The sequence below is a fragment of the Camellia sinensis genome, chromosome 4, assembly GCF_055761805.1.
Source record: "Camellia sinensis isolate YWXY chromosome 4, ASM5576180v1, whole genome shotgun sequence".
NCBI lineage: Eukaryota > Viridiplantae > Streptophyta > Magnoliopsida > Ericales > Theaceae > Camellia > Camellia sinensis.
In genome coordinates, this window is record NC_138964.1 from 205,957,822 (window position 1) to 205,983,882 (window position 26,061).

Sequence of the window (26,061 nt, forward strand, 5' to 3'; positions counted from 1 at the left end):
TCATCATTAATTAGTTGGATCAAATTACATAATATGCAAATTGGAAGTCAAGTGAATAATTTGATGCAGTGAACGAATTATAGGATCCACCGGTCCAACTAAGACGACATCGATTCCATTTCATTGTATTTGGCTTTTTCTATTGGTTGTTGGTGTAAAATTGAATTCATCCTTCTTTTCTAAATCAATGACAAAGTTAAAAGTTCTAATTATTCAAGACTATAAATTCTCATTTTTATAAAAATAATAAGAAATAGATACTCAGTCAGAGGTCTACATCTAAAATTGCCAAGTCAGTAAGTTCAAACTTCAATCTTTTTGGACTAAAACGACATTATTTATGTATCCAAAGGTTTATATCTATATATTCAAATGCAAATTATTTGTTCAAATACCACTTATGTATCCAAATATTATTTATTTGTCCACGCGTCACTTGTTTATCTAATTATCAATTCAAATGTTATTTATTTATCTATCTCATCGCTGCAACTGTTGGTCATCGATGATTTTTTCTACGAGCTTTCAACACGTGTTCTTATTATAAAAAAAGTTAAATAAGAAGCCAAATAACATATAACTTCAATAAATGAATTTTTCACCAAGAAAAAATCTTTACAAGCATTTTAGAGGAAGTCTAATTTTCACAAATAAAGAGGCAAAAATTAACAAGTTCGGAGCACCGCCAAACAATCCAAACAATCAACCCGACCCGATTTGTTTCCTATGACTATTAACTGCCACAAACGATTTTAAAAAACAGCATTTTGAACCGTTGAGAATGAAACCAAAAGCTCTGTTCCCGCCATTTCATTCTTCCCTCTCTCTTCTTCTTCACAATCACTAAAACCCAATTTCAATCACCAAAGTCTCCTCCTTTCAGATTTCCAAAACTCTTTCTGGTTCAGCCCTCGTGATCAGTTCAAGAAACCCAGTTAACTCATGGCCTTGCTTAATCTTCCAAGGTCAGCATCCACTTCCCACTCTCTCGACCCAGTTCGTCAAATTATTGGAATTTATTCATTTTAATTTCGTTTCGTTTCATTTCTTTTCTTTTCTTCTTCTTTTCTTTCTTTCCTTTTTTTTTTTTTTTTTTTTTTGTATAATCGTCTATCTTGCATTTATTTCACATTTAATTGAATGTGGCGAACTTTCGTTATAGGAAATGTGTACCATGTGTTTGTCAAAAGTCCTTAGAGGAGGAGACTTGTCAAAAATTGAACCTTTCAGGTGCACTTTTATAAACAATAGAGTAATGTGATATTTGAATGTTCAGAATAAAATGCGCAAAACTTAATTGTCTATGCATTTGATTTGGTGTTCAAGTTTGAGGATGCATATGTTATTGATATATCTGGTGAATTTTTTTATATACAACATGACCCATAGGCTATGTTTGATTCACAATACTAATAGTGAGGTATTAATAATCCTATCAAATTAGTGTGGTATTAATTATCCCACCCCTACCCCATTACTAATTATCCTACAAATTTGTTGGATTAATTATCCATTGGATTAATTAGGGGTGTACACGGTCCGGATTGGTTCGGTTCTGAGAAAATCCAAGAACCGAACCGATCCTAACGGTTCTGTGATTTTGAGAACCAGACCAGACCGTTACATTTGTAAAACCGGACCAGAACCAAACCGAAAAAACGGTTCGGTTTCGGTTTGGTTTACGGTTCCAAAAATTTCTATTTACAAAAATAAATTATTAATATTAGCAAAATAATTACTCAAACTAATTACATTTAACTCATGATAAAAATTAATAATATTAAGGCATTACTTAATATTACATATCTATATCATCCTAATATCATTAAAATTATAAAAAACCAATTAATAAAAATAAAACTTGATATTATATATATATATATATATATATGTTTTAAAATTCGGTTCGGTTCGGTTTGAACCGCGATTTTTTCATAAAATCCATTAACCGAACCGTTTTTACGGTTCTCATATTTCTTAATCCGAAACCGAACCAATTCTTAATAGAACCGAACCAAACCGTATGATTCGGTCTGGTTCGGTCCGGATTACCGGATCGAGCGGATTTTTGAACAGCCCTAGGATTAATAGTCCTAAACCAAATGTCAAAACAAGCATAGGATGATTGGGCCCACGGATTAATAATCCTAATCCCATACTTTAATCCTTCCAATCAAACATGCTCATAAGGGAAAATAAAGGATTTTTTTATTTTATTTTTAAAATGAACTAATCTTTTTGGTGTTGAAAAATGTATACCTTATGATATATGCAGTTTTTCTCATACTTGAAGTGGGGAAAGGGATAAGACATGTAACCATGAAATTTACCCTGAAAGTTTTTTTTGATAACTGGAACCGTCTCCTGTGCAAGGTCATTTGGGCCCACCCCAAGGATCAAGCAACACCCCCTAATTTCGTGATAAATTTAGCCCAAAAGTGAAATGTTGTGTAGATTCATCTTGGTATTGCGTGGACCACCAACACATTCCATGTTCCAAGTACCTAGTATTGCTGTTGTGGAAATAGTCAATTCCATATGACTTATACATATGTAGTATTGTAGAGCACAGGTGTGGTTGTTGAGGTCCTGGGAAAAACCAGCTGATGATAGCAGAGAGGATGAGTACAAAAATGAGAACTAGATTCTTCGAATAGGTTGAGGTAATAGTAATGTCATAAATTTTCATTTCTTTTCTTACGACTTTTGTGCAATATGATGAAGCATGAGAGCTTCTTCTTTTGCTTCTGTAGTATGTTTGTATCCTCCTCCATGTAGAATGCAAGAAAGTGAAGATTTAAAGCAAACCCTGATGAGTCAGCAATTTAGTTGTTTTGAGTTACTATAGATATGGAAGGAAAATCGATATTTTCTTCTCCAATGTAGTGGTTGTGACAACATTTTATTTGGTTCAGTCTCTCTCCATTTTCTTCTATTTTCTTCCTAATTCCTTGTTGGGCTAAAAGCTTTTTGGACAAATCTAATTACATTTGCAGCATCAAGATCATATGCTTGTCATGGACATTCACATTATGATATCTTTGGCCATGGAAAAAGAATTGCTCTTAGCCAACCTGTTTGAGTTGCTCTTAGCGCTTCGACTGTGCCTTCTTCTGCCATTTCTTCTTGGGGACCAGCTTGCTTTCGGTTGTAACTTCAACTCGGGTGAGAACTTATAGTTGGGGTCTCTCATTCGTGCTTGTAACTCAATATTTAATTTCTTAGGCCTTCCTTGTCTAAGCTCTGCATATTCTGGTCCGGAAACAATATTTTCAAACGCTCCTATCAAAATGTCCAAATCACTCCCACACATTTGTGTACTGCCCATCCGGCCCTCTTTTCAATTTCTTCAACGCATTAACTGCAATTTTTCTTGCTTGCTTTCCTCTGGACAATTCTTTCGGATCCTTCTCATTTTGACATAAATGTTGATGGTCTTATATAGATCGGAATAAAGGAAGAGGTAAAATTTATAGATTTATTTTTAATTGTTGAATGATAGAAGACAGACAGAAGATTTGTTTGGACGGACTAGATAAGAGGGATTGCAATCCATCGGACTATTAGTCCTGGGATACATTGTCTCCGGATTATTTGGTTGGGCTGGATTTGTATCTTATATTTGTTTAGTCATGGGACTATTTTTAGTGAATCAAATATTTGGTTAGACGGACTGGATAAGGATAAATGTTCAAAAGACTATTTTACCCTTGTAATTTATAATTTTTATTTAATATATAATTTTAAATTTGTAATCTATAATTTATAATTTAACAACACTAAAAAAATTTAATTTATAAGGCCATAATTTTTAATTTATTATTTTCAATCAAATTAAATTTATAATTTATAATTTTTATTTAATATATAATTTTAAATTAACGACAACAAAAAAATAATTTTATTTAATATATAAATTAAATTTTCAACAACACTAAAAACAATTTAATTTATAAGGTCATAATTTATAATTTATTATTTTTAAATAAATTTAATTTATAATTTATATTTTTTATTTAATATATAATTTTAAATTAACAACACTAAAAAAATAATTTTATTTAATATGTAAATTTAATTTTTCAACAACAATAAAAAAATTTAATTTAATTTTTTAACAACACTAAAAAAATTTAATTTATAAGGCCATAATTTTTAATTTATAATTTATAATTAAATTTAATTAATAATTAATAATTTAAATTTTTTATTTAATATATAATTTTAAATTAACAACACTAAAAAAATAATTTATAAATGTTCAAAAGACTATTTTATCATTTTCTAATTGTTTACTAAGTAATAGCATGGAGGGTAAAATGGACATTCCACAACATAATCCCATAGATACTAATTCCATGGTTTCTATCTCACCCCTTATGGGATATGATAGTCTCATATTTGTGGGACTAATAGTTCTGGGGAACTATTAGTCCGGAGCAAAATTTTTCAAACATACAATGGACTATTAGTCCGGTGTGACTAATAGTCTAATCTCACACTCTTATCCTTCAAAACAAAAACACCCTAGTTGTCTTTAGGAGAAAGGCATTAGATACTTGAAGACTACACACATAATGATTAAGTGAAAAAGCTTACGCCAAGTTTGGAAAGACTAAATAAGTGTACTTTTTGACTTTTCTTGTATTATGTGTAGAAAAAGTAGAGAGGAGATGTTGATTGATGTGACTCAAAAAAGATAAAAAGATGAAATAAGTGCACTTTTTTAGTTTAGTCAAACTTGACCTTAATGTAGACGAAAGAAAAAAAACTAAACAAATCAAAATTTGAAATAAAAAAAAAAAAAAAACCTGGGCTAAGGTCAATTTAAGTATGAAAAAAATATTCTGTGATATAAGAGCATCTCCAACCCACTAGGTATATCATGTTTGTTAGTCAAAATGCCTAGTATAACTCATTTTTTTCAACTCCAATGCACTAGGCATATGATTAGGCATTTTAGCTCAACTCACATTCACTAGCTACATGTAGCTAGCCTTCAAGGCTAGGCAAAATGTATTTAATCATTAGGATCATTTCCCTCCATCTTTGTTGCTGATGTGGCATTTTATAAAATTAATAGTATTTAGATGAATAGCTAAAATAAAGAGCATGGTTGGAGTAAAAACATGAAATAGTTGATAGGCAAACTAAAATATATACTTTATAGTAATGTTTAAATAGGTAAAATGCCTATTACCGTTGGAGATGCTCTAACAATTGATCTAAAAATTCAAATTATTTAGGCCTATTTTAGCAATTAGGGAAAAAAAAATCAATTTATTAATTTATTAACTTATTTGAATCGCATCACATCTCTATTTTTTTTCCATATTCTTTAAAAAAAAACTAATAAGTCAAAAAAAAAAAAAAAAAAAATTACTTCTCAAAATAGGCCTTAGTCTGGCCAAACAAATGCTAGATTATTTGACAACAAATTCTGAACTGTAAAGCTCACATGCTCATCAGTCCATTCTCCCTCCCTCCTCTCCACTCTCTTCAAACAAACACAACCCAAGAGAGAGGTTGCCAAAAACAAAAACAATGTTTGATTTCAATTTTTTAAAAATTAATTTTTTATAAAAAAATTTCTTTTTTTTTAATTTTTAATAAATATTTTTTAATTTTTTTTTTACTTTTTAAATGTACTTTAATTAAATATATGTAAATAATTAAATATTTATGAAAAAAAATATTTTAAAAAATTCATAAATATATTTATGTTACGTGTATTTAAAAATTAAAAAAAATTACTTAAAATATTAAAAAAATTCATTAAAAAAATAAGAAAAATAAACAAATAAAAATATTTTAAAAATATTTTCTAGAAACCAAAATCAAATAAGCTGAAAAGAACTGTTAGCTTGATCTTGTATAATATTGGCAGCAATAAAATACAGTACCAATAAATATCCATATCAAATTCAAGATTGCTTTCAAATTACTCTCCCACCATCATCATCACATCACTTCCTCATCCTTCTTCTCTTTTCATTACAATCACATAGTAATAGTATTTAATATTGCAGCGGCTAAGTTTGTCTATAGAATCGACTCGACTTAATACGGTAAGTTACTATAATAATAGTCATTGTTGGAAAATAGAGAAGATGTACTACTCATCATCTAGGGTTGATGCATGTGCATGTAGGGTTGATGCATGTGCATGTAGCGATTCATCATCGGATGGTTGTTCCCGGTATGCATGTGACGCATACCCATGTTCATGGTATCCATATTGCGTGTGCCCATGTTCATCATCATCGTCGGAGATGGTTGGTTGTATGGATGTCCCTGCATGTTGCCCATCATCATGTATTGTGGGTGTTGATGATATTCAGAAGATGGTAAGTCACCATACATATGTTGAAAACCACCACCACCAACACCATTGTCTCTCATACCTTGAAAACCCATAATGGACTTCATGTTGTCATCACCATCAATTCCATATCCCTGCCCATTCCCACCCACATGTACATTCTCCATCCCATCAGTTATAGCCTCATCATCCATACCCATATTATGATGGTTCAAATACCCATAATACCCCCAGTCCTCTTCAGCCTCAGGGCCACAAGTAGGGGGCAACCGGCTTTTGGGCCTTTTCATCGCCTTCATTTGACGGCGTTGCATTTGGTTTTGGGCCTTGCCGTTTTTGATCCAGTTAGCATGTTCTTCATGGTTCTGGTTTTGGTCAGTGTTGATTGGTGGTGACCAAATCTCTGCATGTTTACCTGATCTTCCCAACTTCTTGATTAAGGTATCAGACTCTACAATTCCTGTAACTGTGACTTTGTGTTGCTCTGAATCTACGTCCACTGTATAAACACCTGAATCCAAAAATTAAATATATATATATATATATATATCAAGGTTAAGATGATATTTTTTTTAAGGAGTAAAGCATGGTGACGACTTATTCATGTCCATTCCAATTCCAACCATCTTAGCATGTTCGTATAGGATTTTCAAAAGATTGTTTGGCATTCTTATCCCAACTTTCTTTTAGTGCTAATGTTAAAATAAAATGATCATATTTAATTCAACCTTTTCATATTATATTTTATCACATTTAAAATCTTTTGTACCACAGTGTCAAACTTATCAATGAGTTCTATATAAATGTTATTAATATTCAACCAAATCTTCCATATAACATCATAAAACAAAAATATATAAAATAAAATAAAAAAAATCATCATTCTGCAATTATTATTTTTTAGTGATTAGCTTTTAGCAACTTGAAAAAGGCAACTAGCCCAAAACTTTAAAATGATCCTATCCATGTATTCCACAGTACTTAAGCTAGTTTATTGATTAAAGATAAGTTTATAAAAAGATTAATGTTAAAAGGTTTAGTTTGTTTGATAACATTTTTAATTTTTTTTAATTTACATGTTAGAGTAGTGAGGCTAGTTAGGAAAAAAATGGGTTTGGTTGGTTACCTTCAATTCTCTTGAGGAGTTTCTTCACCTTCTGCCTGCACCCATCACAGTTTATGTGCACCTTCAGAACTTGTGTCTGTCCACCCAAAAAAACCCAACAGGCAAAACAAAAATCATGAAAGCAAGAAAAGCAAAAACAACATTTTCTAGAGAAAATGACAGAAAGTTGGCAAAGGGTTTAGCTTTAGATATTTGATAGACCTCGATTTTCGGGAGGTCGAATTTATTTGTGGACATTTCCAGCAGCAACAGAGATATGGGTTCTTCCTATTTTGAGGATCTCCCTCCCTTCTACAATTCCAATCAGTGCTCTGTTTTTTTGGCTACTAAAAGCAATTCTGGAACCACATACATGTACTTCACTACAAGAAGCAACCTAGAAGTATATAAAACGAGAGCGAGAGAGAGAGTTGGGTTGTTGGGTTGTAGAGATGTTAAAAAGGTGTGATTTGACCAAAGGTTATGAGGAGACCTGACAGACAGAGACAAGCTGGTTAGTCCTTTCATTGTCATGAACTCTATAACCATTTCCTCGTGACAGGGAAATGGGGTTGATCGTGAGCCATTTGGTTCCATTTCGATCATTGATTTACATGGTTAGGGTCTCTTTTAACTGTGGTTTTTTTTTGTTTATTTTTTTTTGAAGGTACATCGGAAAGTTAAAGTCGTTTAACAGGGGTTTCTTTTAACTTTGTTTCAAAATTCTTTTTATTAAGAGAAATATTATGGATGTCGAATATTTTATGGATAAATTATATTGATATTTTTTGAGATTTATGTTTATTATAATTTCTATTTGGAAAATTATACTGATCCTTTGTTAATTTAATTTTATGTATGATGATCATTACAGTGAGGGAAGGAACTGTTATGAAATTTTAAATCTCATGAGACAATCTGTAATGAAACTTTAAACCTCAAGATAAGGGATGTAATTTCCAAAAGGTGAGGGGGAACGGTAATAAACATAAATCTCAGGAGGTATCAATGTAATTTACCCATATTTTATTAAATATTTTATCAAATTTTTCACATGTGGTGGGTTTCGCATAAATTCATATGTGTGTAGGTCACACACTCATATTAGAGATTTGATAGAATATTTGGGATCCCTAACATAACTATTTTATTTATATTTACATTGGATGCTGTGATTTTCATTCATTATTAGGCTTTATATTTAAATTCAAAAATGTTTGGGAGCACTAAAAATGGAGTATTAGGAGGAGCTCTAATGAGCTGAACCCCATTGATGTGATAGCCGAGTATTTTTTTTTTTTTGGTTAAATTTCCAATGAGCGGATTAGTGTTCTGTTTTTCAGAGTTCTAATCAGCTCTCTTTTAAATTATAGATTTTAGTTAGAAAGCTATCATAAGTTGTCATATTATTTTTTTTTTAATTTTTTACATATTTTTCTAATAAGAAATTAAAAATTTATTAAAATAATCTGTTCCCAAACGAGACCGTTTTGAATTATTTATTTTATAAAATTATTTAAAAAAATTAAATTAATTCAATAATTATAATATCTTCTTTTTTTTTCAACATTTGTTATCAAAATAATAAATAGTCTATTTTTTAAAATACATTTACCATTTATTTTTTAAAAACAAATAAGATAAATTGAATATATTATAATTATTGAATTGCCCATAAAAAAATAATTAATAGATTAACTTAATTTTTTTATAGGTGATATATATATATATATATATATATATCTTATAAAATGAACGATTCAAATTACTGAAACAAAACTTGTGGTAAACCTCACGAGTTCAAACAATACCCTTTCTAAAAGGTTGTAAAGAAGCCAAATTCTAGAAGAAAAAAAAAATCATATTTTGTTTAAAAAAATCTATACTTACTGAAAGGGTAATTTGTAAACAAATTGGGCCGAGTTAGCAAAAATCTTCTTTGGAAGTTGGGTCACGCAATGGATCGAGATAAGGGCTGGTATAGCTCGGTCTTAGGCCAAGAAGACATCTCATGTTTCGGATTTAGGCCGAACTATGGGCCGAGATGTTTGGGCTTCGCAAGTTGGACCTCGTCCTTGTTAGTTCGGTCGGAGATTGCTGCAGTTATCTCGGTCTAAACAGAAAAAACCGAGGTAACATCAATAGCGAGGGCCGAGCTGTGTATAGCTCGGTAGGGTGGCATTCGATAGATCGGCTTTCGATCACACGGTCCGAATGGCAAGGGACCGAGATAAGGCAGTTCGGTCAGAAATGTATAACCGAGGTAAAGGGTTCAGCCATCTCACTTGGCTTGCAGTGATGAGACTCCTAGTAGGACTCTATTAAGGAGAGTTAGAGTCTTACTGGGATTATGTAAACCATCTCACTTGGTTGGTAGTGACTAGGAGTGTGACTCCTAGGAGGACTCTGCTAAGGAGAATAGAGTCCTACTAGGATTGTGCAAAACCATCTCACTTGGTTGGTAGTGAGTAGGGTGTGTAATTCCTAGGAGGACTCTCATAGGGAGAGTTGAAATCCTACTAGGATTGTGCCAAAGTAAAGTCTATAAAAGCTCATGACTAGACCTATGGACAGGTATCCTAATTCTTACTCTAGAATACACAAAGCTTATTGTCTATTGTCTAGTTGCTGACTTAGGCATCGGAGGGGTTTCCGGTACACACCCGCTGGTTAGCTCACGTTTGTGTTTTCAGGTGGCAAAGCAACGTTGTTTGGAGGAGTGCAAACTTGATCAATAGGATCATACGAGAAGAATTATTTCGTGCCCATACAATTGGCGCCGTCTGTGGAAATTTCATAAAGAGCAAAACCTCTTGATCAAGTTTTCCTCTCTAGTTGAAAGCAATAGCGCACAATAAAGACTTGTCGCAATCTGTTATTGATGGGCAAACACCGGAAGGGGTGGGAGGCGCGAAGGTTTACCTTTTATCCCACCCATGGCAGAATTAGATCCTCAGCGAAGGAATCCGCGGAGAGAAGCAAGAGAAAGACAAGGCTCAAGTCCACACCGCTCTCAAAGCCCTGATAGACAGAGGCGGAAGATGGATCCTCAGGTTCTCGAAGATCGCGTAAGGGAGCAAAACAAAGTAATAAGAAGAATGGCGACTAACATAGAGTCTAACCAGATAAAAGGCAAAGAAAAAAGATGTCAGAGACAGAGGAGGAGGATTCAAGGCAGAGAAAGTTGAAGAAGACGAAGACAAAGAAGGAAGATTCGAAGAAAAAGAAGAGCAGTGAAGAAGAAAGACGAGTCAAAAGACGGGCTTCTCAGGATGATGATGATGGTTCTGAGTAGAGGAAGAACAATTGCGTGACCAAAGAGCGGGATGCAGCAGCAACAAAGAAGCTAGCTGAGCCAAAATTAACACAGAGGGAGAAAGAAAAAGCTGTTCAGAGATCTAATGCTTTGGAGGAAGTTGACATTGGAGCTATAAGGAAAGTTTCAAGGCAAGAGTATTTGAAGAAACTGGAGAAGCTCAGAGATGATACATAAGACGAGCAGTATCTATTTGATGGTGTAAAATTGACTGAAGCAGAATATCGTGAACTGAGTTGAGGACAATGACGCTGCCCCTTACTATGGAAGCCCTGATAGAGAGAGTGCACCAACACATCAGGGTAGAGGAAGATAGGGCGCGCACCAAGGCAGAGTCTGACACAACAGTGATGTCGGACAAAATACCTTTGGCAAAAGATAACACGGTTGACAAGTAGGACCGACCGCGCAAAAATCTTTGCCCAACTAGGGGCAAAGTGGGTTGGTAGGTTTGACCAACTCTTTCTGAAAAGTCTTTGCCCGACTGGGGGGCAACAGAAGAGGTTGGCTGAAAAAACCAACACTTCTCCTAAGCTGATGATAAGGATCCAAGCTGCAGGATGTTTGGCTAGAAAAACTAAACACTTCGCTCAGAGTTGGCCGGAATAACTAACTTTGAGCTCTCTTCAGCTAGGATTAGGATCTGGGCTGAAGAGGTTGGCTGGAAAAACCAACACTTCTCCAAAGCCGAGATAAGGATTTAGGCTGCAGGAAATTGGTAGGTTTGACCAACAAGTCTTTACCCTACTGGGGGGTAATCAAGAAGTTTGGTAGGAATGGCCAAGCATTTAGCTCTTCTTCAAGCCGAGATAAGGATCCGTGCTGAAGCAGGTTGGCAGGTATGACCAACAAAATTTTTGAAACTCTTTGGCCGGGATGATGGTTACCTCGGTCAAAGCAGGTTGGCAGGTATGACCAACAAAATTATTGGAACTCTTTGGCCGGGATGATGATTACCTTAGCCAAAGCAGGTTGGCAGGTTTGACGAACAAACTTTTGAACTCTTTGACCGACATGATGGTTACCTCGGCCAAAGCAGGTTGGCAGGTTTGACCAACAAATTTTTGAACTCTTTGGCTGGGATGATGGTTACCTCGGCCAAAACAGGTTGGCTGGTTTGACCAACAAATTTTTTCCTGGACCGAGATGGTTATCTCGGCCAAAGCAGGTTGGCAGGGTTAGTATAAACCGAGTTAGTCTACTCAGTGAGACACAGAAAGAACGACTGGCCATACGATTGCAAACTCGAAGGATATATACGTTGAAGGCAAAAAAGCAGGGCTATTCAAATTTTTGGCATGACGATGGTAACAGGAGAACGAGGATATTGAGGGCACGTCATGTATCCTGGGAATGACGTCGTACCAGATTAGTGGAAGAACATGTTGAGCAACTGACAAGGCTTATTGGGGGCCAAACAAACTTTTTAACTCAGCAGAGTAGGGCGTTCTTAGCTCAGCTGGAGGAGAAATAATCCCAATCATGGTACGCAGATGGAATTAAGGGGCAATTGAGAGGGTAATTTGTAAACAAATTGGGCCGAGCTAGGAAAAATCTTCTTCGGAAGTTGGGCCGCGCAATGAGCCGAGATAAGGGCTGGTATAGCTCGGTCTTAGGCCAAGAAGACATCTCATATTTCGGATTTAGGCTGAATTATGGGCCGAGGTGTTTGGGTTTCGCAAGTTGGACCTCGTCCTTGTTAGTTCGGTCGGAGACAGCTGCAGTTACCTCGGTCTAAACAGACAAAACCGAGGTAACATCAATAATGAGGGTCAAGCTGTGTATAGCTCGGTAGGGTGGCATTCGATAGATCGGCTTTCGATCACACGGTCCGAATGATAGGGGACCGAGATAAGGCAGTTTGGTCAAAAATGTATAACCGAGGTAAATGGTTCAGCCATCTCACTTGGCTTACAGTGATGAGACTCCTAGTAGGACTCTGCTAAGGAGAGTTAGAGTCTTACTGGGATTGTGTAAACCATCTCACTTGGTTGGTAGTAAGTAGGAGTATGACTCCTAGGAAGACTCTGCTAAGGAGAATAGAGTTGTAACGCCTTCAAAATAATAACATTAAACCCATCAAATAAGACATGCATTGATATGTAAAAGTTCCACATTCTTCCATATATCAGAATTTCATTACATAAGTATTACATGTTAACAACAAAAGCAAAATGCCCTACGGGCTTACAGCTTTCCAAGTTAACACTTGGTTACAACAAAAGAGTACTAACTCATTACACATTAAGCCCTTGGCTTGAATTACATGTAATACATCAAAAAGTAAACGACAAAAGTATGTCCGCCTCTAGCCTCCCAAGCTATGTCCTTGGAGGTGGCATGCTACCTGTACCTGAAAATGATATTCCCATATAGAGTGAGCCACAGCCCAGTAGAAATACACTAAACCAACCATGAACAATGACTAAAAGATTAGCAATTGATAGATGGCCAACACTGATACATTCACATAAATCACATATTTATGTCATACGACTTATGAGTCCAAGTTACCTTTCATTTTCCCTTTTTCAACGGATAGGCATATAAGCACTGCCCACATTCTCAACAGATATGTATAACAACAATATCCACAGATAAGCATATAAGCTATATCCACATTCTACAACAGATATGTATAACAACAATATCCACAGATAAGCATATAAGCTATATCCACATTCTACAAAGATAAGCATATGAGCTCTATCATCACTTCTCTAGACAAGCATATGAGCTGTATCTACGGAGTTCATCCCCTATTTTCTCCCAACACTATCCGGTTTAGAGGTACATCCCCCATCTTCCCCTAAACCTCGGAGTACATCCCCCATCTCCTCCTCTACACATAACGTATACAAACACATTGGTTCTATATACAATCACTCAATACATACAATTAATGTATTCTATTAACCGTCAAATTCCATGACACATTCCATTGATTAGTTTCCGTTTGCCTAATCATCATGCATTGTCTACAACAATCACGACTATCCTCCACCGATAGCCCAAAGCAGTTATTTCTAAACAGAAAATAAATGCACAATGGATATTCAATCAACATTTCATTTCCTCATTTCTCACCATTAATTATCCCAATTAATCAAACAATGTAATTAGGTCGTTATCCATAATTTCCATTTCAACTCTTAGGTCCCATTTTCATCAATGATTCAACATTTATTCCATTTCTCTATGCCAAACATGCATCTAGGTTTATTATGAATAAAATCCCCAACTTTTGTAAAATTGCACAAAAGCCCCAAACTTTCACAAAATTACCAAACCAACCCCAACATCTCAAAATACTAAAATTTAAAGACAAAATCCATAGAGAGGAGTAGGATATCCCTACCTCGAAGTTTGAGCCAAAAAGGAGATGAAGACTCGAAGATCAACGTGTTCCAAATCTCAACTTTTTCAGATTAAAACAAAGCTTTCAACGCCCTTTATCTTTTTAACAAAGGCCCTAGGCTAGATTCACACTCTAGGGAGATCAATTCTTAGAGAGAGTGTAAGTTTAGAGAGAGAGGGTCTCGGATCTAGGGTTTGATCAAAAGGAAAGTGAAAAAATGATGTTCAAAAACGCTACTGTCCGCTGATATAAAACACGCTCGCTCGAGCGAAGACTTTGTCGCTCGAGCGACCAGACACAGAAAACTCTCGCTCGAGCCAAGAAGTTCTCGCTCGAGCCAAAAACTCAGAAGTGCGCTCGAGCGAAAGAACGCTCGCTCGAGCCAACAACTCAAACCCTCAGGTCTGCAACCAGAAGCTCGCTCGAGCGACAGACCTCTCGCTCAAGCGAAGAACAAACCAGACCGCTCGAGCCAAGAAATGCAACTCTCAGGTCCAGAACCAGACGCAATCGCTCGCTCGAGCGAAGCCACTCTGGCTCGATCCACCAGACACAAACTCAACTCTCGCTCGAGCGACCAACTCCTCGCTCGAGCGAAGGTCCAAAAATCTGGGCAGCAACACAAGGCTCCCAATCACAACCAACCTGTAACAAACCTGCCCAACACATCCTATAACTCAATATACAAAGTAAAAAGGATGCAAACAAGATAATAAACAACTACCAACATCCACGGACACATGTCCGGATCACTGTACAACAAGGGTAAACCCAGGATCGCTATAACCTCCCCCCCTTAAAGAATTTCGTCCCCGAAATTAAGCACAAGTTTTCAAAAACAAGTTTTCCTCCATTTTAAACAATGTTATATTTTAACATTCAACAATTCGACCCATTACCGGTCATCCCATCCCTTAACAAGAGGCATTTCACAATATGTAAACAACATATGTACTTTCAACATGCATCAACATTATGCATTAACTTTTCCAATTTCAACAATATATTCAACATATATAATGTTACATTCAACTTCCATATGAGGCAAGTTCCAAAACATACTTCCAATAAACCAAAACATTTTCAATGTTTCACGACTAAAGACATATATAAAAGCTCTTAAGTTCAACAATAGTTCAAAATTTAAATACAAGATTACATATCAACAAACAAGTCCGGATATTTCTCTCGGACTTCCAACTCACGTTCCCAAGTGGCTTCCTCCACTCCGTGATGTTTCCACAAGACTTTCACCAAAGGAATGGTCTTGCCACGCAGGACCTGATCCCGCCTATCCAAGACCCGAACCGGTCTCTCCTCATACGAGGCATCCTCATCTACCTCTAAATCGGTCCAATCCAACACATGTGATGGATCTGGCTCATACTTCCGAAGCATACTCACATGAAACACGTCATGCACTCCGGACAACTGCGGCGGTAAGGCTAACCGATAAGCAACCTCGCCAATCCTCTCAAGGATCTCAAAAGGACCAATAAACCGAGGTGATAACTTCCCACTCTTCCCAAATCTCATCAAGCCTCGCCTAGGTGATATCTTCAGAAAGACATGATCACCTACCTCAAACGCCAAAGGCCTCCTCCTATGGTCGGCATAACTCTTTTGTCGACTCTGGGCTGTAACAAGCCTCCTACGGATAAGCTCAACTTTCTCCGTCGTCTCCCTAACCAACTCCGGACCTAACAAAGGTGCATCACCCACCTCGGCCCAACAAACTGGAGACCTACACGGTCGGCCATACAAGGCCTCAAACGGTGCCATACCAATGCTAGACTGAAAACTGTTGTTGTAGGCAAACTCTACCAATGGCAAGTGCCTCTCCCACGTCCCACTGAAGTCCAGGACACAACCCCGAAGCACATCCTCGAGGATCTGGATAGTATGCTCGGACTGCCCGTCAGTCTGAGGATGATAGGCCGTACTAAAGGTCAACTTAGTGCCCAAGGCACTCTGCAAACTCTGCCACAACCTAGCAGTAAAACGAGGATCTCTATCTGAGACGATCGTCACTGAGACCCCGTGCAATCTCACTATGTCCCGAATATACAAGTCGGCAAGATGATCTACCGAATCTCTCACGCGCATAGGAGTGAAGTGCGCCGACTTAGTCAACCGGTCTACAACCACCCAAATAGCATCACTACCCTGCTGAGTCCTCGGAAGACCCACAACGAAGTCCATCGTGACATGCTCCCACTTCCACTCGGCAATAGGCAAGGGTTGCAACAAACCCGCTGGCCTCTGATGCTCGGCCTTCACTTGCTGGCAAATAAGGCACTTCGATACGAAAACAGCCACATCTCTCTTCATACCCCGCCACCAAAACTGGCGACCCAAATCCTGATACATCTTAGTACCTCCCGGATGCACCGCAAGGCGCGAATGATGAAACTCTCGGAGTACCTCCTCTCGGCAAGACTCCGGTACAAACAAACGGTCTCGGTATCTCACACTCAGGTCGGGATACACCGTCAAACCCTTCTCAACTTTCCCACTGGAGATCTTCTCTCGGAGGGATTCTACCTCAAGGTCACCTCTCTGTGCCTCTAACACTCTAGTCACAAGTGTAGGCTGCGCAAAAACAGAAAATAAGGCCGCAGCCTCAACAGATTCGCCCAATAGCAAATCAAACTCGCCAAGTGCTCCCAACATCTCCCATTCCCAGATGGCTATACAAGCTACATCACTAATGGTCTTCCTACTAAGGGCATCGGCCACAACGTTGGCCTTTCCCGGATAATAATGCAACTCAAAATCATAATCCTCGATGAACTCCATCCATCTCCTCTGCCTCAGATTCAAGTCTCTCTGTGTAAACAGATACTTCAAACTCTTATGATCCGAGAATACCTCGAACTTCTCACCATAAAGGTAGTGCCTCCAAATTTTCAAGGCAAAGATCACTGCTGTTAACTCTAGGTCATGTGTGGGGTAATTCTTCTCGTGTATTTTCAACTGACGTGAGCCATAAGCTACCACTTTTCCCTCTTGCATTAACACACAACCCAAACCCTCTCGTGAGGCATCACAATAAACCGCATAACCCAACCCTCTCTCCGGAATAATCAACACCGGAGCGATGGTCAATCTAACTTTCAGCTCTTGGAACGACTTTTCACAAGTCTCACTCCACACAAACTTGACTCCCTTCCGAGTCAGTCTAGTTAACGGTGACGCTAACCTGGAGAAATCTTTCACAAACCGACGGTAATACCCAGCTAATCCCAGAAAACTGCGGATCTCAAACACACTCTTAGGCTGTGCCCAATCCTACACTGCCTCTACCTTGGATGTATCAACAGACACCCCTTCCCCGGATACCACGTGGCCTAAGAATTTGACTTCCCTCAGCCAGAACTCACACTTCCCAAACTTGGCATACAGCCTATGGGCTCTAAGTAACTCAAGCACCACTCTCAAGTGTGCCTCGTGCTCCTCCTCAGAAGGCGAATAGATAAGAATGTCGTCCACAAAAACGACTACAAACCGATCCAAAAATTCCCGGAAGATCCGGTTCATCAAGTCCATAAAGACTGCCGGTGCATTGGTAAGCCCGAATGGCATCACCAGAAACTCGTAATGGCCATACCGAGTACGGAATGCCGTCTTAAGAACATCCTCCTCCCTGACCCTCAACTGGTGGTAACCCGATCTCAAGTCTATCTTAGAGAAACAACGGGAACCCTTCAACTGGTCAAACAGGTCATCTATACGGGGCATAGGGTACTTATTCTTAACCGTAGCCCGATTCAACTTCCGGTAGTCAATACACAATCTCAAGGCACCATCTTTCTTTTTAACAAAGAGGGCCGGTGCTCCCCACGGCGAAACACTAGGGCGAACAAAGCCCTTATCTAGCAATTCTTGGAGCTGAACTTTCAACTCAACCAACTCTGCTGGAGCAAAACGGTAAGGTGCCATAGAAATCGGCGCCGTGCCGGGCACTAAATCAATAGAGAACTCTATCTCTCGGTGAGGTGGCAAACTAACAAGATCTTCGGGAAAAACATCCGAATACTCACAAACCACCCTCGGCAACACAAGCAGGGTCTTACCACTCTCACCACTCTCAAAGCTGGCAAGTAGACTACTAAGCTCACTTCGCCCTCGCGAATCATACCCCGGTGGCAAAACACTACCAACCCGGTCTCCCAAGAAATGGAACCACTCCCCGCTCAAGGTACATAACGTGACCCTCTGGCGGTAGCAATCGATAACAGCCCGGTATGACGATAGCCAGTCCATACCCAAAATAACATCAAAACCCTTCATGGGCATGACAACAAACGGAAAAGGAAGCCTATAGTCGGCGACCTCTATATCACATCCTCTAACACCCTGTTTCAGGATCAACTCACCACCCAAAGGCGATACCACACAAATAGGAGATGCTAACTGTGCTAACTCCAATTCCAAAACAGATGCAAATGCAACAGATACAAAAGAATGAGATGCACCCGTGTCTATCAACACACTAGCAACCGAGTTGCAAAACAGAAAAGTACCTCTCACTACTGATGGAGCCGGTACTAAATCCTGCGCGGTAACAGCATACACGCGCCCCGTAGGCCCCTGGCCTACCTGCTCACCCCTCGAAGCAAAAGACTGCTGCACAGACTGGGATGACGAAGCTCCCGAATTGGCCCTCGAGGCCTGCACAGACTGAGCTGGCTGAAAACCCTGCGTCTGCCTAGAACCAGACGCTCCCGAAGTGGCACTCAACTGCGGGAAAAACCTCTTCAGGTGCCCAGGCTGTCCACACTGATAACAAGACAAGGGCTGCCCCCTGCCCAAACTCTGACTCTGCGGTCTAGCTGAAGAAGAAGCAGCTCTCTGACCCCCGCCCTTCTGCGGGCAAACAGAAACCTTGTGACCCAGCTGGCCACACTTGTAACAAGCAAACTCCCCCTGATTGCCTCCCCCCGAGCCTGCACTCGGCACTGGAAAGGTCGATCTAGAAACTGCTCCCTGAGACTGCTGAGGGTTATAACCCCTCTGCTTCCTGCCATCACCCTGACCATCTTGGCTCCTCTTGGAGCCCCTCTGTTCTTCCTCCTCTTCCTGCATCATAATTTCCATATGAGCAGCAGCATCTACCAGGTGTCTATACTCTCGGATATAAGACCCACCAACTCTCAACTTGAGGCCTCGCCTCAACTTCCGCTCAAACTCATAGCAACGGCGTTCCTCGGACGCCACTAGTTCAGGTGCAAACCTGGACAGACTGGTAAAAGTAGCCTCAAACTCGGCCACTGACAAGCCCTGCTGTTTAAGCCGGCTGAACTGGTCCCTTAGCTTCTCCCTAGCTGCTGCAGACAAAAACCTCTCCTAAAAAGCATTCACAAACGCCTCCCAAGTACCACCAACACGAGCCTTCTCATACTTCCACCATTGACCCGCATCTCCCTTCAGTTGGAAGGATGCCAAGGTCACTTTCAGTGCTCCGTCCTCGATGCCAAGCATCTCGAACGTCTTACTCATTTGCTCTAGCCACTCATCAACCTTCAGTGGCTCCTTCGGATCCCCGATAAACTCATCCGGATTAGACCGGAAAAACTCCCTCTTCAAGAAAGAAGGGCCTGCCTCAGCTGCCTGATTCCCAGCTCTAAGAATACCCAAAGCTCCTGCTATCTCTCTGGCTAAGGCACCCATGGCCTGCTGACCCACTGGCTCGGCCACATTGGCCTGACCAACTCCCTCTTGCACTACCGGAACCTCCTCCGGTAACGGTACTTCCTGCCTCGCAGGTCTACCACGCCTAGCACCTCTTCCTCGTCCTGACATCCTAATAAAGGTAACACAGAACATTAGCACATTCACAAATGTGCCAAAACTAAACACCCACGTCCTAATGCATGGACAACTGTAATTCACTCCACGTAAGCACATAAACACATAAGCACTTACGAATTTCGTTTCCGGATAATGATAGTCCCGAGGCGTTACTAGAGTTCCGGTTAGAAACAGCATTGATCAAGCGCTTTTCCAACAAGACTCCCAGAAACCCAAGGATCCAATCAACATCCTAGAAATTAAATCCCATACCCACATAGTCACATAAGCATGTTATCAATTAAGCACATAGCATATGATACTACATCTAAGTCTCTATCAAGCGAGACAAACCCATTGTGATACTAATCACTTTCCACGTACCCAAAGTATTCGAACCCGGTACGCTCTGATACCAAGTTGTAACGCCCTCAAAATAATAACATTAAACCCATCAAATAAGACATGCATTGATATGTAAAAGTTCCACATTCTTCCATATATCAGAATTTCATTACATAAGTATTACATGTTAACAACAAAAGCAAAATGCCCTACGGGCTTACAGCTTTCCAAGTTAACACTTGGTTACAACAAAAGAGTACTAACTCATTACACATTAAGCCCTTGGCTTGAATTACATGTAATACATCAAAAAGTAAACGACAAAAGTATGTCCGCCTCTAGCCTCCCAAGCTATGTCCTTGGAGGTGGCATGCTACCTGTACCTGAAAATGATATTCCCATATAGGATGAGCCACAGCCCAGTAGAAATACACTAAACCAACCATGAACAATGACTAAAAGATTAGCAATTGATAGATGGCCAACACTGATACATTCACATAAATCACATATTTATGTCATACGACTTATGAGTCCAAGTTACCTTTCATTTTCCCTTTTTCAACGGATAGGCATATAAGCACTGCCCACATTCTCAACAGATATGTATAACAACAATATCCACAGATAAGCATATAAGCTATATCCACATTCTACAACAGATATGTATAACAACAAAATCCACAGATAAGCATATAAGCTATATCCACATTCTGCAACAGATATGTATAACAACAATATCCACAGATAAGCATATAAGCTATATCCACATTCTACAAAGATAAGCATATGAGCTCTATCTTCACTTCTCTAGACAAGCATATGAGCTGTATCTACGGAGTTCATCCCCTATCTTCTCCCAACACTATCCGGTTTAGAGGTACATCCCCCATCTTCCCCTAAACCGCGGAATACATCCCCCATCTCCTCCTCTACACATAACGTATACAAACACATTGGTTCTATATACAATCACTCAATACATACAATTAATGTATTCTATTAACCGTCAAATTCCATGACACATTCCATTGATTAGTTTCCGTTTGCCTAATCATCATGCATTGTCTACAATAATCACGATTATCCTCCACCGATAGCCCAAAGCAGTTATTTCTAAACAGAAAATAAATGCACAATGGATATTCAATCAACATTTCATTTCCTCATTTCTCACCATTAATTATCCCAATTAATCAAACAATGTAATTAGGTCGTTATCCATAATTTCCATTTCAACCCTTAGGTCCCATTTTCATCAATGATTCAACATTTATTCCATTTCTCTATGCCAAACATGCATCTAGGTTTATTATGAATAAAACCCCTAACTTTTGTAAAATTGCACAAAAGCCCCAAACTTTCACAAAATTACCAAACCAACCCCAACATCTCAAAATACTAAAATTTAAAGACAAAATCCATAGAGAGGAGTAGGATATCCCTACCTCGAAGTTTGAGCCAAAAAGGAGATGAAGACTCGAAGATCAACGTGTTTCAAATACCAACTTTTTCAGATTAAAACAAAGCTCTCAACGCCCTCTATCTTTTTAACAAAGGCCCTAGGCTAGATTCACACTCTAGGGAGATCAATTCTTAGAGAGAGTGTAAGTTTAGAGAGAGAGGGTCTCGGATCTAGGGTTTGATAAAAAGGAAAGTGAAAAAATGATGTTCAAAAACGCTACTGTCCGCTGATATAAAACACGCTCGCTCGAGCAAAGACTTTGTCGCTCGAGCGACCAGACACAGAAAACTCTCGCTCGAGCCAAGAAGTTCTCGCTCGAGCCAAAAACTCAGAAGTGCGCTCGAGCGAAAGAACGCTCGCTCGAGCCAACAACTCAAACCCTCAGGTCTGTAACCAGAAGCTCGCTCGAGCGACAGACCTCTCGCTCGAGCGAAGAACAAACCAGACCGCTCGAGCCAAGAAAAACTCGCTCGAGCCAAGAAATGCAACTCTCAGGTCCAGAACCAGACGCAATCGCTCGCTCGAGCGAAGCCACTCTGGCTCGATCCACCAGACACAAACTCAACTCTCGCTCGAGCGACCAACTCCTCGCTCGAGCGAAGGTCCAAAAATCTGGGCAGCAACACAAGGCTCCCAATCACAACCAACCTGTAACAAACCTGCCCAACACATCCTATAACTCAATATACAAAGTAAAAATGATGCAAACAAGATAATAAACAATTACCAACATCCACGGACACATGTCCGGATCACTGTACAACAAGGGTAAACCCGGGATCGCTATAAGAGTCCTACTAGGATTGTGCAAAACCATCTCACTTGATTGATTGTGAGTAGGGTGTGTGATTCCTAGGAGGACTCCCACAGGGAGAGTTGGAATCCTACTAGGATTGTGCCAAAGTAAAGTCTATAAAAGCTCATGACCAGACCTATGGACCGGTATCTCAATTCGTACTCTAGAATACACAGAGCTTATTGTCTATTGTCTAGTTGCTGACTTAGGCATCGGAGGGGTTTCCGGCACACACTCGCCGGTTAGCTCACGTTTGTGTTTTCAGGTGGCAAAGCAACGTTGTTTGGAGGAGTGCAAACTTGATCAATAGGATCATACGAGAAGAATTATTTCGTGCTCGTACAATTACCAAATTCATTTTTTTTGTTAGAAAGTACTTTATTCACCCTAAAATTATGAATTAACCTACACAAACTTAACTATCTTAGTCTTCATTTGAGAAGAGTTAAAATAGCTTGATGTTTTTGTTTTTTAGTTTTTTGGCTATTTTAGCCTTTTTTTTAGCCTCATTTGGTTTTTGTTTTTAGTTTTTTGAATTTTGTGAGAGAAAAAGGATAATAATTATGGTTTAGATGTGACATTTTGTCTTATTGACTTATGTAATCAATTTTGTCTTTTGTGCTTTTTTTAGTCAAAAAGCCAAAACCAAAACCAAACATAGCTTTAACTAACTTTCAAATTTTTTGTTTTATTATTTTACTCTAAAATATTATCATTATAGACAAAAAAAAATCACAAATTTTAAATAAAATTTCTCTACACACCCACTTGCCACTGCCTCTCATCTCTCACACACCGTTCCTCCCTACTCTCTTCATATTGCTAACAAAATCTTCTCTTCACTTCATTGACCTCTCTTGACACCTTCGTTACTTCCCCAAACCTACTACATTGATGAATCAAACTGGAATTATAAAATTTTAGAAGAAAATTTTGGTAAATATCCATTAAAACTATGGCAACATTATAATAACCCCGAACCGTAATTAGCTACTAATCAATGATTAAAGGTGCTAATTGAGTGGATCAAATGAATTATGGGATTAATATGTAAATTGCATGATATTTGACCTTCTATCTGTTACTTATAGAAATATCTGTTTGGAATTCCACTTTAATATGTAAATTAAAAGTCTTATCGGCATTTGAAACCGAAATTGACCACACCAATATGTTATTTGGAATTTTTAGAACCATATGGCAAGTTTTATTAAAAAAATTGATTCATAACGATTAATTAAGTCATGTTTGGTTAGCCTAATATTCTAATTAATGTGTTTTAGCACCATAAATATATATATGAGCCTTAACTCATTTTTGAGCTCAATTCTTTGCTCCCCTTAGTGCAAAAAATCGGAGGCTTTCTTTTAGAGACAGAGTGTGTGCAATTCTAGAGAGAAAAATGAAGGAATTGATGGAGAATTGAAGATCTTGGCTTAGATTCATCAAAACTAAGCTAGAGCTAGATTAATTCAAGACTATAGGTATGAATGCAACCCCTAAATTATGAATCTAAGTTATCAACATGAAGATTATGTGTTTAAGGGTGTGTATTGAGCTTAGAAGGAAGATTTGAGTGGCAATTCATGCATGCATGTACATTTTCTTACAAAATGAGTATGATTTCCATGAATCTTCTCTTGCATGTTTGAAATTCATCTTCATTTGGGGAAATCATCAAGTTTCAAGTTGTTTTGTGGTGTTTAATCATGTTTTGGGAAGCTCAAGACCAAGAAAACCCATGCATGTTGTGTTCATGAGCATTCATCATGTTTTAAGTTGAAATTGTGAGTTTTTAACAAACTCTTGGGCCGTGATTTTATGAAATAATCCATAATTCTTCATGTTTTACAAGTTTACTATATTATCTCAAGTTTTGGGGCTCAAGAGATGTGTTTTGAAGGTTGGAATTCGAGTTTTGAGCTTGAAGGTGTAATCTGGAAATTCCAGAATTTGCATATACGCTCGAGCGTGGGAGTTCATGCTCGAGCAACCACTCTGAGTGCATGAACTCTGCTCAAGCGACCAAAAGTCCGCTCGAGCGTGAATTGCAAGCTCCTAGAAGTTTCATGTCTTTTACAGATCGCTCGAGCGAAGGAATGTGCGCTCGAGCGACCATTCACATTTTGCATGTCCGCTCGAGCGGGGAAATCTACGCTCGAGCGTGGACCTCATTTTTAGAAAATTTGACTAAGTGTTTTCTAAATCATTTTGGCATCCTCATTGCATCTTAGGCATTCCTAAGCCTTAATTAAGCCATGGTAATGAGGTTATGGATTAGAAACACACTAAGAGAAAAAATGTACTAAGTTAAGAGTTTATAAGAGTGTGTTTTAAGCAATGTGATAAGAAAGAATATGAGCTATTGTAATGAAAGTTAAGCCGTAATGGTCACCTGAATATGTAATGATAAGACATGCTTGTGTTATGTATTTTGTGATTGTAGGTCAAGACTCGAGGATTGATTGACCGCTTACTGGAATCACTGTGAGTAACGTTATTGTAAAGATACGTTCATATGAATTATGTTCTAAATGAAATATGATAAGCTGTGATTTCTGAAATGATATCTGTTTTCGCAAACGAATATTCCATGTTTGAAATCTATTATGGCATCCATAGATAGTCCCAAGTCATGGGGGACGGCATGAAAATGCGGGTCCATGACATACAAGTAATTACGAGATCTCGTTAGTCACGTCATCGTGGTGTATGTGTTTAATCGGTATCCGGAACCGATTACTCTAGTCGGAAGACATTATGTGATGTGTTTTATGGGATGTACCATTATTATGTTCTGATACGAGAATGATTATGCTATGATCTGTTTTATGCTTATGATATGTTCGGATTTCGTTCACTAACCTCTTTACATTGATGTTATTCACTGGGCTTTAGTTCACTGTGTGTATATATGTATTAGGTGGACATTCTGGAGATCAAGCCTGATGGCTTTTGTCTGGATCTGTGTTCTGTTGTCAGCCAACCATTGTGCCTCACGTGAAGGTTCCTGGAGTGTCTCAAGTGTTTAAGTTCTGTTGTTTCAGTATATATAAGACTCAGTTGTTCTGTTGGCTGTACTTAAGATACTTTAATGTGTGTGGGTGTAATGTATGAATGACTTTTGATTATGTATAAAAAGTTTTTAAATATTCCGTTTCATATAAGTCAGCACAGCTCATTGGACAATTATATTTATGTATTAGCTTTCGCTAGCCTCTTAATTTTGTTAATCTGTTCAGAGGCCTTCGGTAATCCAAGGATTACTGGCCGGTTACGATGCTAAACCTATAGGGGCGAGTTTGGGTCGTGACAAACATAGTCCGCGTTATTGTAGTTTGAAATTAAAAGACCCTAATGTTATTATTAGAGTAAGGCCAATGATTTATACTAGACAAGATATGGATGAATTTGATATTCAACTTCAGGAACTTTTAAACAAAAAGTTAATTGAAGAAATTAGAAACCCTCACTCTAGTCCAGCTTTTATGGTAAGAAACCATGCTGAAATTAAAAGAGGAAAAGCCCGAATGGTAGTCAACTATAAACGGCTAAATGAAA

The 26,061-nt window shown here is 38.4% G+C and overlaps 1 protein-coding gene and 1 long non-coding RNA gene across 3 annotated transcripts; one reads left to right on the top strand and one right to left on the bottom strand.

Moving 5' to 3' along the window:
* The first annotated feature begins 764 nt into the window (after window positions 1–764).
* LOC114298540 (uncharacterized) lies at window positions 765–25,667 on the top strand. 2 transcript variants are annotated; one of them, XR_014328272.1, is made up of 3 exons: window positions 827–965; window positions 2,566–2,663; window positions 25,424–25,667. It is a non-coding gene; the product is annotated as an uncharacterized LOC114298540 (long non-coding RNA). The 2 variants fall into 2 exon arrangements; XR_014328271.1 differs by lacking the exon at window positions 25,424–25,667 and having other exon boundaries at window positions 765–965; window positions 2,566–2,881.
* LOC114298539 (uncharacterized) lies at window positions 5,331–7,817 on the bottom strand. The gene is made up of 3 exons (XM_028243135.2): window positions 7,650–7,817; window positions 7,449–7,524; window positions 5,331–6,833 (listed from the first exon to the last, which is right to left on the bottom strand). Exons 1-3 carry the CDS (start codon window positions 7,683–7,685, stop codon window positions 6,127–6,129), a joined length of 819 nt encoding a protein of 272 aa, XP_028098936.2. The 5' UTR covers window positions 7,686–7,817; the 3' UTR covers window positions 5,331–6,126.
* Window positions 25,668–26,061: the final 394 nt, after the last annotated feature.

Coding starts and splice junctions, on each gene's coding strand:
- LOC114298539 (XM_028243135.2), bottom strand. CDS start 7,685: ATGTCCACAAATAAATTCGACCTCCCGAAAATCGAG. Junction 7,525..7,649: donor TCGACCTCCCGAAAATCGAG/GTCTATCAAATA, acceptor TTGGGTGGACAG/ACACAAGTTCTGAAGGTGCA. Junction 6,834..7,448: donor ACTCCTCAAGAGAATTGAAG/GTAACCAACCAA, acceptor TTTTGGATTCAG/GTGTTTATACAGTGGACGTA.